General features: G+C 35.2%; 2 protein-coding genes across 2 annotated transcripts in view; both read left to right on the top strand.

The window, feature by feature from the left end:
• The window catches only part of LOC104912719 (anoctamin-2-like), a 40886-nt gene extending 28561 nt beyond the window's left edge, over positions 1-12325 (top strand). The window contains exons 3-8 of the mRNA XM_010716980.3: positions 212-286; positions 5371-5466; positions 5805-6006; positions 8430-8541; positions 9836-9893; positions 10722-12325. Of these exons, the coding sequence (XP_010715282.1) occupies positions 212-286; positions 5371-5466; positions 5805-6006; positions 8430-8541; positions 9836-9893; positions 10722-10874 (696 nt within the window). The 3' untranslated portion in view covers positions 10875-12325. The remainder of the gene's footprint in view (positions 1-211; positions 287-5370; positions 5467-5804; positions 6007-8429; positions 8542-9835; positions 9894-10721) is intronic.
• LOC109368784 (anoctamin-2-like) overlaps positions 11098-14717 on the top strand; it is a 19675-nt gene continuing 16055 nt past the window's right edge. The window contains exon 1 of the mRNA XM_031554075.1: positions 11098-11111. Coding sequence (XP_031409935.1) covers positions 11098-11111 — 14 coding nt within the window. The remainder of the gene's footprint in view (positions 11112-14717) is intronic.

Genomic DNA, 14717 nt, shown 5'->3' with positions numbered 1-14717 from the left:
TATTTTCTGTATAGTCTTCAACTTTTACCATGTTTCTTCCTCAACATAATGTCTGCTTTAAAATATCGGACTAAATCTTCTACGTCTTATAATCAACTTCAATTCTAGAACAGGAGAAGGGAAAGTAAGAAGGTTATTCACTGATAGATCTTATGAACTTTAATATTTGCTTTTACACAGTTCTATAATGTCTATTTTTTTTTTGTCACAGGATGGAGAAGACAAATTGACTTGGAATGACCGTATGCCTGGATATGCAGCAAATTTTGGATTGATGTTATTTATGGTAATATAATCTATTTCTCCAAATTTATTAGGTGTGAGAAACTTATTGATGAGTATCTTGGATGAAAACTTGAATAATACTCTCAAAGATGCTAAAATATACAGATAGCTAGGATAATGACCTACAGGATGAGAAATACATGTCCTACTAGGAAGATTCATAGAGCTTAAAATATATCTCCAACTTTATCCTCTTTTTTTTTCGAAATGCTGCTTATGAGAGGATTACATGCTGTAATGACAGCAGCTTGTTACTAGATGCCATCTCTCCACAGGGCTTCTGCTCTATCCTCCATTATCTGAAAAAATGAAATCTGCTGCATATTTCCTTGAATGCACAGAATTCAGTGTGTTCTAATTTTAAGAAATTAGTGAAGTATAGGGTAAATAAATATGCTGTTGAGAAATATTTGTCCAGTACACATGCTGATGGACTATACTGTAGTTGTGGAAGACCATGATATACAATCCTCACCTGGGAACAAGAATAAAGAGTACAGGTCTGATAAGTGTAAAGTACGGACACTATAATTGTAGAGAAATTTTGTAGCAGATCGTGTGATGAAACTGCTCGATTTTGTGAAGAGAAATATGAATGACTGGCTAATAAACCTTACATTATGTTGTCAAATATCCATTCTCATCCACATCTAACAATGAAACATGCCAGTTTGCATCACACTCTGACCTGGGAAACTTGCTCAACTAAATTATTTTAAAATACATAAAAGTTTGTATTTCTAGTTTACTACACATCGCATAAGTTGCATAAGATGTTATGTGAAGGTCTAATTTCTTTCTCTAATACTAGAAGACATTTCATGTTCATATTCAAGTCAAATTCATGTTTACATGTTCATAAACGTGTATATATATCTAGAGAGAGAGATGTATTTACAGTATGCTAGGTATATTTTATGTGAATGTGAGTATTAGGTGTGTCATTTGTTTATATTTACAAAATTTTGAACGACTATTGTCTTCCTGAGGTCACAGGAAGCATTTACTTTTTACACAGGACTTCTGACTGACATCATCTGGGACTAAGCTAAACCACAGTAGTTTTCTTCTCTGCACAATAAATAAATAAATAAATAAATAAATAAATAAATAAAAATTTGCATTTTATTAAGTCAGTGTACATGTTTTCACTAATTTGGATTAGAATTAATGGAACATCATGCTTATGCTTAAAATATTTGCTTTTTTTGGCCACTGAATAAAACCGAACAAGAAGAAACAACAATTGCAAAATAACTGAGAGAACTACAATTACATTCTCAAAGCTAGCTCAGATGTTACCAGTCACATAGTAATAGTGGTTATGACTAAGCACAAAGATCTGATTAAATTTAACAAATTGTTCTTTTTCAGATAGAGTGCTTACAGGTGCTCTCAAGTTAGTTTACTTCATCTTTAAATGTCTGCTAAGCTTGAGCTTGAAATGCTTTCCTGCATCATAGCCTATGTATTACTGCTCTTGCTTATGATACACACACATATGCTGCTTTTCAGTGTTTTCAGTGTTGCAGAAGAGAGTACAGAAAAGTGATGTTTAAGATAATCTTTTCCAGGACCAAAGGTCAGGCAGATGAACTCATTAGTTAAAGTGGGTACTGAACACTTGGGTTGCCTGGGTCCCATTTACTGAACAGTGGTTGTTTTAGGCCACAGAGAAAACATATAACACATTTAATATATGTAAGTAAAAAATACTTATTTTAGTTTTTATTAATTTTACTGAAACATTAAAAAAAAGAGAGCAAGAAAACATATGACTAGTGGGATGTTTGATCTTGTTTTTGTGAAACTAATGCATCAATATGGTTTGATTGAAGTGCTTGCAATCCTTAGTGAGATCTTAAGATGCTTGTCAGTGATTTTTTTTTTTTTAATGAAGTTTTACTCTTCCTGTGCTTCATCCTTGAAAATAGTTGTTCATTAATACTGCTGATAAGTGATGACATAAATGAAGTGCAATTGTGAACCAAGGGATATTTTTCCCTGGTAAGATAGTCCTCATAAAAGTCTAGTAAAGAGACATGATCAAATTTTGAGTTGAATATTTGATTGTAACTACACATTCCATTTAAAGATTCACGGTTATATATTTGTGTGACTGAAAATGGAGCTGCAAATATATGAAAAAATGGATGTATTTTTTCAGCATTCTTGAAAACAGTTCTCAAATTTCTGTATCAAAATGGAAAGTAAGGCTGCTTATTTTTTACTGTTCATAGTGCTATGCTTAGTCAGTTTATGAAAATACTTAAAGTTATTTGCCATAACTTGAGTTACCATCACACTGTGACCTCCCTGTGTCCTGGTTTCAGCTTGTAAAATGCTGATCATGCATCAGTGTTTGGTTGTTGACAGTATCAGTGTTGCTGACAGATGGGGCATGCCTCCTTTCAGCGGGATGGAGTCACTGCCATGATGACACAGTGGTAGGGGGCTGACTACAGTACAACAGTACAGGCTGTGCTGGCCTCTTGCAGCCCACAGGCCATGGATGTTGTGTTCTATTCTTTTCTTTCCCAACTTAATATAGTGGAGTTTTCCTGAAAATTCTAATCTCGAAAGCTGCTAGCAATTTTCTTATTGCAAGTTTTTCTCTTTATTTCTCATTTTCAAGCAAAATCCCCTTTCAAGCAGAACGGTGTTTGTTTTTCTTTCCTGGTCTTTCTCTTCTTAACTAAGTGTACTGGTTTTCTTGTTCAGTTTGTTGTTACACCAGGTTTATAGTTTTATGCCACCATATAATTCCAATGTTTCCAATTCCAGTTTTACAGGTGCTTTAAAATCTGATCAAAGCTCTTCTGTTTATGTAAAGCCTCTACTTGACTATAGAGGGCACAAGATCCAAACTTGATTTAAGCAGTCCTTTTTGAAAGGATTTTTGAAATAAGTTCACAAATCTTATTTTTGCTCAATAAGACTAGTGGTAGGAGGAGGTCTAGCCTCAGCTGTCCATATACTATTTTTGTTTGTATGTCATTAGTAATAACATATCTATGTCACAATTCATAAACTTTGCACTTAGAAAGTATATGTTGCAGCAAAGATTTCTAATGTAGTTATTACATTCTCAGTAGCTGCTGCTAGAGAGTAGTCTGGCATCACCTTTCTTTCTGTTACATGTGCTTGACTCAGAAGAAGAAAACCAATTATTGTAATGGCAGAAGAGTTCAGTCTGTTCCTTCTTTGGAACACTACTGCCTTGTTCCTGTCACATGGCATAATACTTGACTCTGGAATAGTTCCACTGGAGAACTGTTTGGACATTAAAATGTTATCCTACTTGGAGGAAGGTATCACTTTAGCCCAGAAAGTTTTGTGCCAGGATGATATCTCATCTTCCAATAATGTCTTGTTTAAATCTTTTGGTCAGGCTTAAGATTCTGGCATTTGTCTTCCATCAGTTGAAATTTCCAGTTTCTCTGTTTAGTGATGACTATTCTTAAAATAACTCTTCTTCCTGAACTGTAAAGCTATTATTTTTAAGTGGGTGCTTGTGACAGAGATAGTTGTCTGTGGAGGTCCTGATTGCTCATTGGCTCCAGAATGGCATGCAAACTTACTTTGCTGGTTTTGCTTGCCCATCAAAAAAGTAAAAATGTCAAAGAAATAAAGGAATTCACAGGAAAAAGAGGTAGAAAAAAGAATACTTGCAAGGTGATGAAGGGGAAGGAGACTGTTATCCAAAATAAGAAAAATAAAAGCTTCAAGTGACTCTAGAGTGAATTAGATTACAACAATGTAGCTTTGTTTTATTTTTTCTTATTATCAAGGATAATCTCTCTATCTGGCAATTGGTAGTGGGCAAGTTCAATGGCCAAGTTAGATAATAGTTCTGATCTTTGTGTTCCTGTCATAGTAAGAGCTGTGCATATTGTATACTTGCATGCTTGGCAGAAAAATCAAAAGAACAACTAAAAAGGCAAAATAATGAAAACTAAAAAAAGGAAAGAAACTTTCATTCAGAATATTGTATATTGAGATTCTAATTCTTTAGACTAAGATTTGAATGAAAAATATTATCACGAAGCAAAAACTTTTAAGTCATCTGTATTTAATTTAACATTAATGAATGATTCCTTTAAAGAGATAAAATATGACATTTTTAAATTTAACATTTTATTACAGTTTTCTCAGAAAAATTATTTGTGAATTCTGTCTGATATCTTCACATTTTTGTTCTCTTCATAATGAATACTATTATAGAAAATTTGCGTAGCTTTTCTCTGCAACCTGTAAAAACTAGCTCTTAATCCTGTTCTGGTTCTTTTAGTCTAGTACCATTCACGAGTCAGTCTTTCTCTATATACAGAGAATCACAGAATCATAGAATTGCTCAAGTTGGAAAAGACCTTCAAAAGCAAGTCCAATTGCAACTTAACCATACTACCCTAACAGCCCTCTGCTAAATCATGTCCTGAGCACCACATCCAAATGGTTTTTAGACACATCCAGTGATGGTGACTCAACCACTTCCCTGGGGAGCCTATTCCAGTGCTTAACCAATTCAGATTCAATAAAGTTCTACTGAGTCATTAAAATTAATACATAAATTTTGCTGAACTTGTGCTTTGAACCTTGGCTCCTAGGCCCACTGAAATAATTACCCAATAGTCTGATCATTTATATTTAAGTAGTCTTTTTTATCTGAGGATCTCAAGATGTTTTACATATAATAACGAATACCCACTAGAATACTTGCCAAAGGCAAAAATGGAAGGGGAAAATAAATCTTCTCTCTCTTTCTTGATACGGCTATGAATATTGGCTATTTTTCAATTGTTATTGTTTTAAATTGATCTTTCCTTGTGGGTTTTGGAGATTTTCTTTAACTAGAACAACACAGTCTTGTGAAAATCAAATTCTTCTTGTGAGAATTTTACTTTTAGTTGAAGTGCTGAATTTCCTCATCTCATGGACCAGAGGCAGCCCCTGAAGTATCCCAGGATACCAGCTGATTTTTAAGACAGAAATGTGAGATGAATCTCTGTGTTTTATCTTAAAAATAATAAAAGTAAGGGAAATATATAAGTATGTTTTAATTTGTAGCAATATTTACACCAACAGAATTGCTATCATAAAGTAGAACTTCTGCAGGACCTCCTTCCCTGGCTTCACATACATGTAGGTCCTTCATTCCAAACCACCAGAACCTATTGGCAGGTAAAAGATTTTGTTAATACTGTTAATACCTGCATTTAAACCTGAACCATCTGAGTTCCACCAGAACTGAATGGATGATTTCTGGAGCCTTAATCTCAGAGGAAATGCACTTTTTGAGGAATTGTTGTGTTACCTCATAGTTCTGCATTGATTATTTTTATTATGTCTCTATTAGTTTTGAATTCTCAAATTTTAGTTTAATTATACCTTTATTATTGTCTTGCTTGAAGAAATAACCAGAGTTTCAAGTCATACAACAAACTAAACATATTATTCAGTGCTTCTGTTTAAAAGCTAGTATCACAATTAAACTAACATATGTGTATATTTCTTTACAGATTACACTGACATTTTCTGCAGTATTTGGTGTGATCGTATACCGCATTACTACATCAGCAGCTTTGTTATTCAGCACAAGTGAGACAACCAGGTCAAATGTTCGAGTGACTGTAACTGCCACTGCTGTCATCATTAATCTCATTGTCATACTTATACTTGATGAAATTTATGGAGCTGTTGCCAAATGGCTGACAGAAATTGGTAAAGCTAACTCACCACATTCCTTGGTAGTACATTAGACGTATTGACAAGAGAGTATTCAAGGACATTCTAATAAGAATATTTCCCATGGAAGAGTATCAGTGAAAATATTCAGGCCTATGGGGCAAGATGCTCAGACATGCCTTTGTAAACTGGGGGTATGAGCTACAACTTGCAGTGTGCCACTAATAGGACTAATTAGCTTGACCATAATGCTATGTTAATGCAGCTGTGCTGGTTCCAGGATCTCAGCTGGCTGCATTGCACTGGCTCTGTACCAAGATCTAGAATTAGTTGAGAATTTTTGACCTGGCATGTATTTTGAAATATAATTTTACCTCCAGGAGCTGAAAATGGGTGGGTTGTTATAAAGACATTGCTGACTATTAAAAAGCAAATTCTTCCCATGTTATTTATCTAATGTAATTTTTATCAGGTCAAAGAATTTTTCTGTTGTTACAGGGATTTGTCCAGACCGGGCTTTTTTAATGATAATACCTGTTTTAATTAAGGGTTTGATTTTTTTTTTTTTTTTGATGATGTATTGCAATAAGCCTGGTGATATACTAGAATCATTTAAAGGTTCTTTGACAACTATAGAAGATTAGGCTGGCATTTTATTTTGTCATATAGATTAGGTCAAAGCTGTCTACTGATAGGATTCTAACAATGTGATTCTTACAGCTATCATTAAATATTGATTTGCATATTTTTATATCACCTATAATTCTAGATGCTACAAACACTAGGAAAGTGAAGTCAGTTATTCTCGGGACTAAAAGACAATCAGTGACTACAGATGCCTATAATTATAATAAGTGCTCTGTTAATTTTTGGGTATCTAAATTTAGGCAGCCAAATGAGAAACTTTTTGACAATTGGAACTTCATTCAAAATCTTATATTGCCTCCCATGTGAAATTGCAGGGATCTAAAGGTGTTTGGATCTAAAACCTTAGGAACTCATAACTTATGCCTCTTATTCTCAGTTTCTCAAGAAAAGTCTAAAGTGAAACCATCTATTTAAGTCCTGTTTTGTTTTTTTTTTTTAAAGTTCTGTAGTTATCATATAGGTTGAGTCCTGAATTTTTGAAATATAGTACCAATAAGGACAGCCTCACCGTTTATATTAGATTCCAAAAGTATTTGAAAGAACACAAGAATAAGCAAAGCATTCTCAAAGGAAAAAAAAAAAAGCCACTGTACGGGGTTAAATTGTTTGATTATTTCTATTTTGCATCAGACTTTGGGCAGAATCTAGCAGATTTACATAAATTAACTCTGTGCTAGTTTAATGAAGCTCATGCTTCCTATCATTCAGGCCAAAACTATATCCAGATTTTCAGCTTTCATATAACTGAAAAGTTACAAACTGTGCATGACCTGAGCAATTTTGTCAACTGCTACCTGCCTCAGTAAGAAATGGCACAATTTTTAGGGCATGACATTGATATATGGAACTATGCCATCATAACATCTGTGAAACAGTGGGTCGTCTCCTCAAGTGCAAATTTTTATGACAGCCGAAAATACATAGCTAATTGTTACTATATTGAAAAATAGAGTTTTGTAGCTGAGAATCTACTCTACAAAACAGTGTTATTGTGTTTTTTTGCATCTGTTGTAGTTTCTATTGAAATAAATAGGAGGTATTACTTTTGAAGTTACCTACATACACATGCGCACACATACACATTATATATGAATGTACATATATATATATTCCACTTTAGCTTTAGGAAGTTGAATGACAAGAACTAATTCTTTTTTTCTTCTTTAGACTCTAGATAGCTAGTAGAACTGTGTAAATATAAGTTGTATCTTTATCATCTTTATGTCATCTTTATCATTTTCTCTTCCCTCCCTCCATTTTATTGCTATTTTTTACCAATATACACCTTATATTAATAAAATATATTTAATGCTACTATATGTTTAATCATAAATGTCAGAGTACTTGGAGGTTTTAGCTAAGATTTCACAGACATGGCCTGAAGCTGATGTGGTCTGCCTAGATTTATCAGCAACATAGTGAAAAAGATGAGAAAACAACTGAGGTATTGTCAGATTCAGGCAGGCTGTCAGGATTTATTGGTTTTGATACTACCGTACTGCATAGACAAACTTAAGCAACTTGAAATCAAGTTCATTATGTTGTCATTATTAAAGTTTCTACCAAAGCATCTTTAATTTGTATCTGGAAGATTGGAAAGGCTCTCTGGAAATCCAGAGTTAGATGGTGAAGGAGTTAATGTGCTTCAACAGAAATTAAAAGGATGAAATGAAAAAACAGTGTGAATCTGAAGTTTGTAGTTTAGTATTGTATTCGGGGATATCATGGATATTTACATATTTATGAATTGATTAATTGATTTCTCTGGTTTGCTTTATTTTTTTATTTTTATTTTTTTTTAACTTCTCCAGAGATGCCAAAAACAGAGAAAACTTTTGAGGAGAGACTGATTTTGAAGGCATTCCTGCTGAAGTTTGTGAATTCATATGCACCAATTTTTTATGTTGCCTTTTTTAAAGGAAGGTAGGATAAATGTCTTTTGTGTATTTATATATAGATAGATGGATAGAAAGATATGCATATAGATATGAACACAGATTTGCATCTGTGTTCTAAAATACAGACAAAGCCTAATTAATTTTGATTTGGGCCACCTTCACCAGTGGTGGTGAAGGTACCTCTTGAATGAGAGGGCCTGACATTGAGTGCTATTTTGACTGCTGTTCTTTCTCTCTTCAAAGTAGAGCATTGTTCTGAAATGCAGTTGTTTTAGTTTTCTTACTAAGAATAATCCACAGCTTAGAAACTAATTTCTTTCATTGTAAAAATGAAGGTCTGTGAATGAATTCTCACTTGTGTTCACTTTTCAACTTTTGGAGTTTTTTTCTTAAAGCACTACGTTCCAGTTTGGTTTAAAATTTTGGAACGATTTTCCCTGTTACTTTCTTCACATTTTGCACTATTTACCCAAGTTAAATTACAACACAGTCAACTGGAAGTTGAATATTTTGGCAAATAAACTGATCGGCCAAAAAACTAATTCAGCTGTTCTGCTAAATAAAGTGTTACTTCTTATGAGTCTAAGATCATTCTCCTTTGGGATGCAATTATCCACAGCCTATCACATGCTTTTGAATGGAAAACTTCAAATAACTGTTTGCCAAAACTTCAGCAAAAATATGAAAAGAATCTTCTGAATTCTTCTTTGAATCAATTTACATTCCTTTCGGGGGCTGTAAAGTTAGTTAATCTATGTTGTTCACTAATCCTATGCAGCATCACTGATTTAAGAATCAGTGATAAAATTTATCAGAAGATGTAAATATTATAAGACATTAATGAAAAATATTTCTGACTTCTCTCTTTTCTAACCATTTTTTGGTGTCATATGGTCATACTAAAGTCGATTTCATTGTTTCTCCCAGTTTAGTGAAAAGAACATTGACCCAATTTAGTCAGAAGAATCTTGATTATGCATAGGCGTGTAATAATGTTCTCCAATCAGGGCGTTACTCAGATGCCAAGAGGATGTGATTTAGAATACATATTGCAGTTTTGCCTGTGATCTCTAATCAAGGGAGAGATTTTTGCTCTTAGCACAGAAAAATATTTAAGTAGAATTATTTTGTCAATATGTAGTAGGAAAAGTGTATAGGCATAATACTTTGAAAAAAATTCAAATAATTGAAGTTTTCAGTCTTTTACATTTCATTAATTGAAGCATCCAGTTCTGAAGTGTTTTAACTAGTATGAAAGAACAATTATGTTGCTGGAGTTAACTTTTTATTTCTTTATTTTGTATTGTCATCACTTTCAGATTTGTTGGCCGTCCTGGTCATTATGTGTATGTGTTTGATGGTTACCGAATGGAAGAAGTAAGTACACAAGAAACTGAAAAAAGAAATAGTTGAAGTGCATTTACAGTGTTTCAGTGGAATCCAGACAGTGAGGGAAAAATTGAACACTTACTGAGAACTAGTTTATCAATTTGTTAAAACTTTAACATAAATGAATATACCCCCAGTTTTCTCTCTGGCAATTGTATGTTCTCTTTTTCTGCAGTTTTGACAGTCCTTCTTAGGTGAAGCTTCACAATTTATCTGTTTTACAAACAGCCACTAAGATGCAAACGTTACATGATTTGATGAAAACCCTTTGGAAGCCTGTGGTAGTACTAGCCTGGGTTCTTATTCTATAAATTACTACAAACCTAGTGATTTTAATACCCTAAAACAACGGCCATTTGGTGCAAATCCATAAAATTTTCCCCAAACATTCCTTTAAAACTGCTGTGAGTATCCCCTTGAAAAGCAACAGACTTACCCAAGGTATTATTGCAGAGTTTATGCATAAACCTTTGAAAGATTGAAGATTTTCTCTTCCCTTGGGTGACATCAGGTTGGAAGAGTATTGGTGATACTGCATTATGGTTATTACATTGATTATACAGTAAATATTTGAAAAGCAAATATGTAGCCCAGGGGCACAATTAACTATTTTACTGCTTTGTATATTTTCTGTAATGTGGTTTTATAAGTAGAGTTAAAATACCTTGTTAAGGATAGATTGCATTGATGAATGAGTTCTGCACTTGGTCAGAAATTCGTGTAGGTTTGGAGGGGCCCATTTGTACTCTTCTAGGTGGATACTTTTAAATTAATTGTTTTATTTCCTTCACACTCTACATTTTTGTTTAATTACAGTGTGCTCCAGGAGGCTGTTTGATGGAACTCTGTATTCAGCTCAGCATCATTATGCTTGGAAAACAATTGATTCAAAACAATCTGTTTGAAATTGGAATCCCGTGCGTATCCCAGCCTTATCTGTTACCACACTTTATTTGTATGACACAGTAAATTACAGGCTTGATCTTTATTCAGCTGAGTGGGTGTTTTACCACTGACTTCAGTGGTTTCTAATAGAATGTGATGTTAAATCATATTTTTGGTTGTGATGGAATGACTGTATTTTATGTTGAATGATTGGCTGTATTTGCAGTAAATGTCTGAAAGAAAATGATTGAATATACTAAATAATTTATCTAAATTCATTTTAGAAACCTGGGAAAACAGAGAAGGCATGATAGATGACTTGTAAGTTTTTAGAGAAGCTTTCAGGGAAGCAGTACTGAATACAAATTAGTATAAGGTAGAGGAGAAATGGTCTGGGAGAAAAGCAAGTTTCTAAAAGATGTTAAAATATATTACTTGATCTATAACTGTTTTAAAGGTTTACATATGAAGTTCACACACTTCTAATTTGCCTCTATGTCCCTGTGAATGACAGAGGAGGCAGAGAATATGGGAGATAATGCTGTGCTGTTCAGCAGCTGACTAAAACAGGGTGCTCCCTGCACAGTGTCCTGTGCTCCAAACACAATGTGAAATCTCTCTTTGTGTGTTTACAGTGCCAAGGGGATCTTCAGCTAGGAAAATCCACTGAGAATGTCCTGCTCCTGCCTCTTAAGAGCTTTTGTTTCTGTTAAGTGAATCATCCCTACTGAGGGCAGTGCTCTGTGAATTGTATTAGGTGAAGAGTCTGGCTTAGGTGCATGCCTCAGCCCCAGTGAAGTTAGTTAGAACATTTTCACTAGTTTACAAAGTTACTGAATCACTGAAGGCATTGATGATACTAATGAGACACCAAAATGAGTGATGCTTAGAAGATTATGAACTAATTAAAAAGAGAGCCCTTTACCCTCCCTTTCCTGTCAAAATAGTTTAACAGTAATTTAAATGTAGAGAAAAACTTCCCAAACAAATCAAATATGGATTATGGATGGTTTAATTATTCTTGCATCAAAGTTCACAAGGAAGGCCTGTTTTCTGTATAGATCTCATTGAGTTCGTGGTTTATTTTGAGAAAAGGTTGGCAAGTTGTTCCCAAAATATCTGACATGTTGAAGGCTTAAAAATTCCTCAGTGTAAACCTGGTGTGATGTTTTTTCCCCAAAAAACTTACTGACTGGACTTTTCTAATGAGAATTTTATGATCTTAAAAATACTGTGTTTATTATCTTTGATCAGTCAAAACAGAATACTACTGTCAAATTGTTTCTCAGTTCCAAGACTACATCTGTTAGTGGAAATTTCATCCAATTTTTCTGTTTTCTGCTTTCTGACTCTGCTGACACCATATAGTGACCTCATTTTTTAAAACGGAGTAGGAGTTTAAAAAACAGTCATACTTTCATCCTCTCCTTCCCAGCTAAATACTTCATATCAGTCACAATAGTACCTTGGCGTCATGAAATAAACACATATGGTTTTCCTTTGCTGCTCTGTATTCTCATGCAAACCAAGAAAGTATCTATATATCTTATCACCAGAACTATTTACAACAGGGGGAGCACTGTGCTTTATTGAGCAATTGAGCTCATTAAATTAACAATTTATTTCTGCATGGACCCCTCTACTGGTTTGGACCAGGTTCCTAAAGGTACTTTGTTCTGTCTCATCTGTCAAACAATCGTAGAATCATAGAATCATAGAATAGCTTGGGTTGGAAGGGACCTTACCAACTTCACCAACTGCCAGATTGAGTCCTAGACCAGGACTGGGGCTGCCCAGGGCCCCATCCAACCTGGCCTTAAACACCTCCAGTGATGGGACATTCACAACCTCTCTGGGCAACCTGTTCCAGCACCTTACCACTCTCTCAGTAAAAACCTTCCCCTGACACCTAATCTATGTCTCCCTTTCTTTAGTTTAAAACAATTCCCCCTTGTTCTATCACCATATTCCCGTGTAAAAAGTTGATTTCCCTCACGTTTATAAATTCCCTTTAAACATTGGAAGGCTGCAATGAACTCTCCCTGCAGCCTTTTCTTTTCCCAGCTGAACAAGACCAGTTCATTAAGCCTGTCTTTGTAGAAGAGGTGCTCCAGCACCTCTTTCGATCCTTTTTACTGCCATTCTTGTATCCTCTCCAAAAGTCCCACATCTTTCCTTTTTGGAGGCCCCAGACATAGACACAGTACTCCAACTGGGGCCTCACCAGGGCTGAATAAAGGGGCACAATCACTTCACTTGCCCTGCTGGCTGCTACTCTTCTGATGGAACCTAGGATAACATTGGCTTTCTGGGCTGCAAGTGCACACTGCTGGCTCATGATATCTTTTTCATCAACCAAGACTCCTAAGTCTTTCTCAGCAGGGCTGCTGTCAAGGATTTTTTCTCCCAGTTTGTATATGTATCTGGGATTACCTAAACCCAGATGCAAAACCTTGCACTTTGCCTCATTATGTTCACACGGTCCCTCTGGATGACATCCTTTCCTTCTGCTGTATCAACCACACTGCTCAGCTGCATCAGCAAACTTGCTGAGGATGCACTCAGTCATTGTCCTGCACTCACACACACTCAGAGACACCACAATTTCAGTATGGATCAGACAGATTTTCAGAGGGCTGGCCACAAAGATGCTAGGCACATATGAATACAAACCAATAGGGACTACAGACATGCATATGTGTTGTGCAAACATGGTTTCTAGCATGTCTGTTTCTCACATGTTCTATCTATGCCTGCTTCTGTTAGCAGATGTAACAGATGTGTAGATAAACACAAACCACTCTCTAGCCCCTGGCTTTCTTGCCTGCTTTCCTAATATATTCTCTTTTTTTTTCTGCTCTGCTACCCCTTCTGCTCGATCATGAGCTTCCTGTCTAACCTTATCTCCTATGTTAGACAATTCTTCATCTACCATTAGGGGTTTTCTGCTTTTGTTTTCTTCCCAAGATATAATGTCATAATAGGGTTCTTCTTCTATTTCCCAGCATTACTTTCACTCAGGCAGTGTGCAACAAATAGTCCTGTAGCAGAAAGATGGATCACTCCTTTCTATCTCCAGTTTTAGCAGCTGTGATTTTTATCCCTTACTTAGTGTCTGTTTGGAAGTGACTGAGAGACACTTTAAATTTAAAGATGGATTCTTCCATTGCCTCCCTGCATTTTCACTGAGGTCAGAGTGTTAAGTGTTGCAATCAGCCTTACACATATGGAGGGATGGAAGGGACATCATAAGTGGTGATTTATTCTTCAGAATTTGGAATTGTCCTCTAGGCATCTATAACATAGAATCATCTCTCTGCTAAATTATATAATGACCCAGATCAAAAAGATTCTGGAGTCATTTCCAGAAAATCTTCATATTTTACTTGTCATAAAACCCAGAACAGTTTAATTGATTTGGTGAAGATCACAAAGCCTTAATCCCATTTTCTACATCTTTCAACTAAAAAAAAAAACAAAAAAACAAAAAACAAATACAACTAGGCAGACTATAGACTGAGTTTATTAGCAGCAGCCATTTGTTACGCCTATAGCACCTCAAATGCTCAAGCAGTTGGGTACCATCATTTGAGGTCTTCTTTATGGCTTATCAGTGCTGACTCGGCAGCTATGGAATTAAACTTCACATAATAGTTCTGCATTGCTCAGGGTCATTGGAACATATACTTGCCTTTTCTTGTTACGTTTCTGTGATAAAGGATAATAAAAAGGCTTTTTGAAGTATGTTAACAGTAAAAGGAAGCCAAGGGAGAATGTGGCTCCCCTACTAAGTGAGGGGAGTGTTCTGGTAACGGGGGATGCTGAGAAGGTGGAGATAATGAATGCCTTCTTTGCTTCTGTCTTCAGTGAAAAAGCTCTCCCTCAGGAATTCCAGACCCTGGAGATTAGTGAGAGGATCTGGGGAAT

Source organism: Meleagris gallopavo, chromosome 1 (genome assembly GCF_000146605.3).
Source record: "Meleagris gallopavo isolate NT-WF06-2002-E0010 breed Aviagen turkey brand Nicholas breeding stock chromosome 1, Turkey_5.1, whole genome shotgun sequence".
Classification (NCBI taxonomy): domain Eukaryota; kingdom Metazoa; phylum Chordata; class Aves; order Galliformes; family Phasianidae; genus Meleagris; species Meleagris gallopavo.
This window is presented reverse-complemented; position numbering and strand designations above follow the sequence as displayed.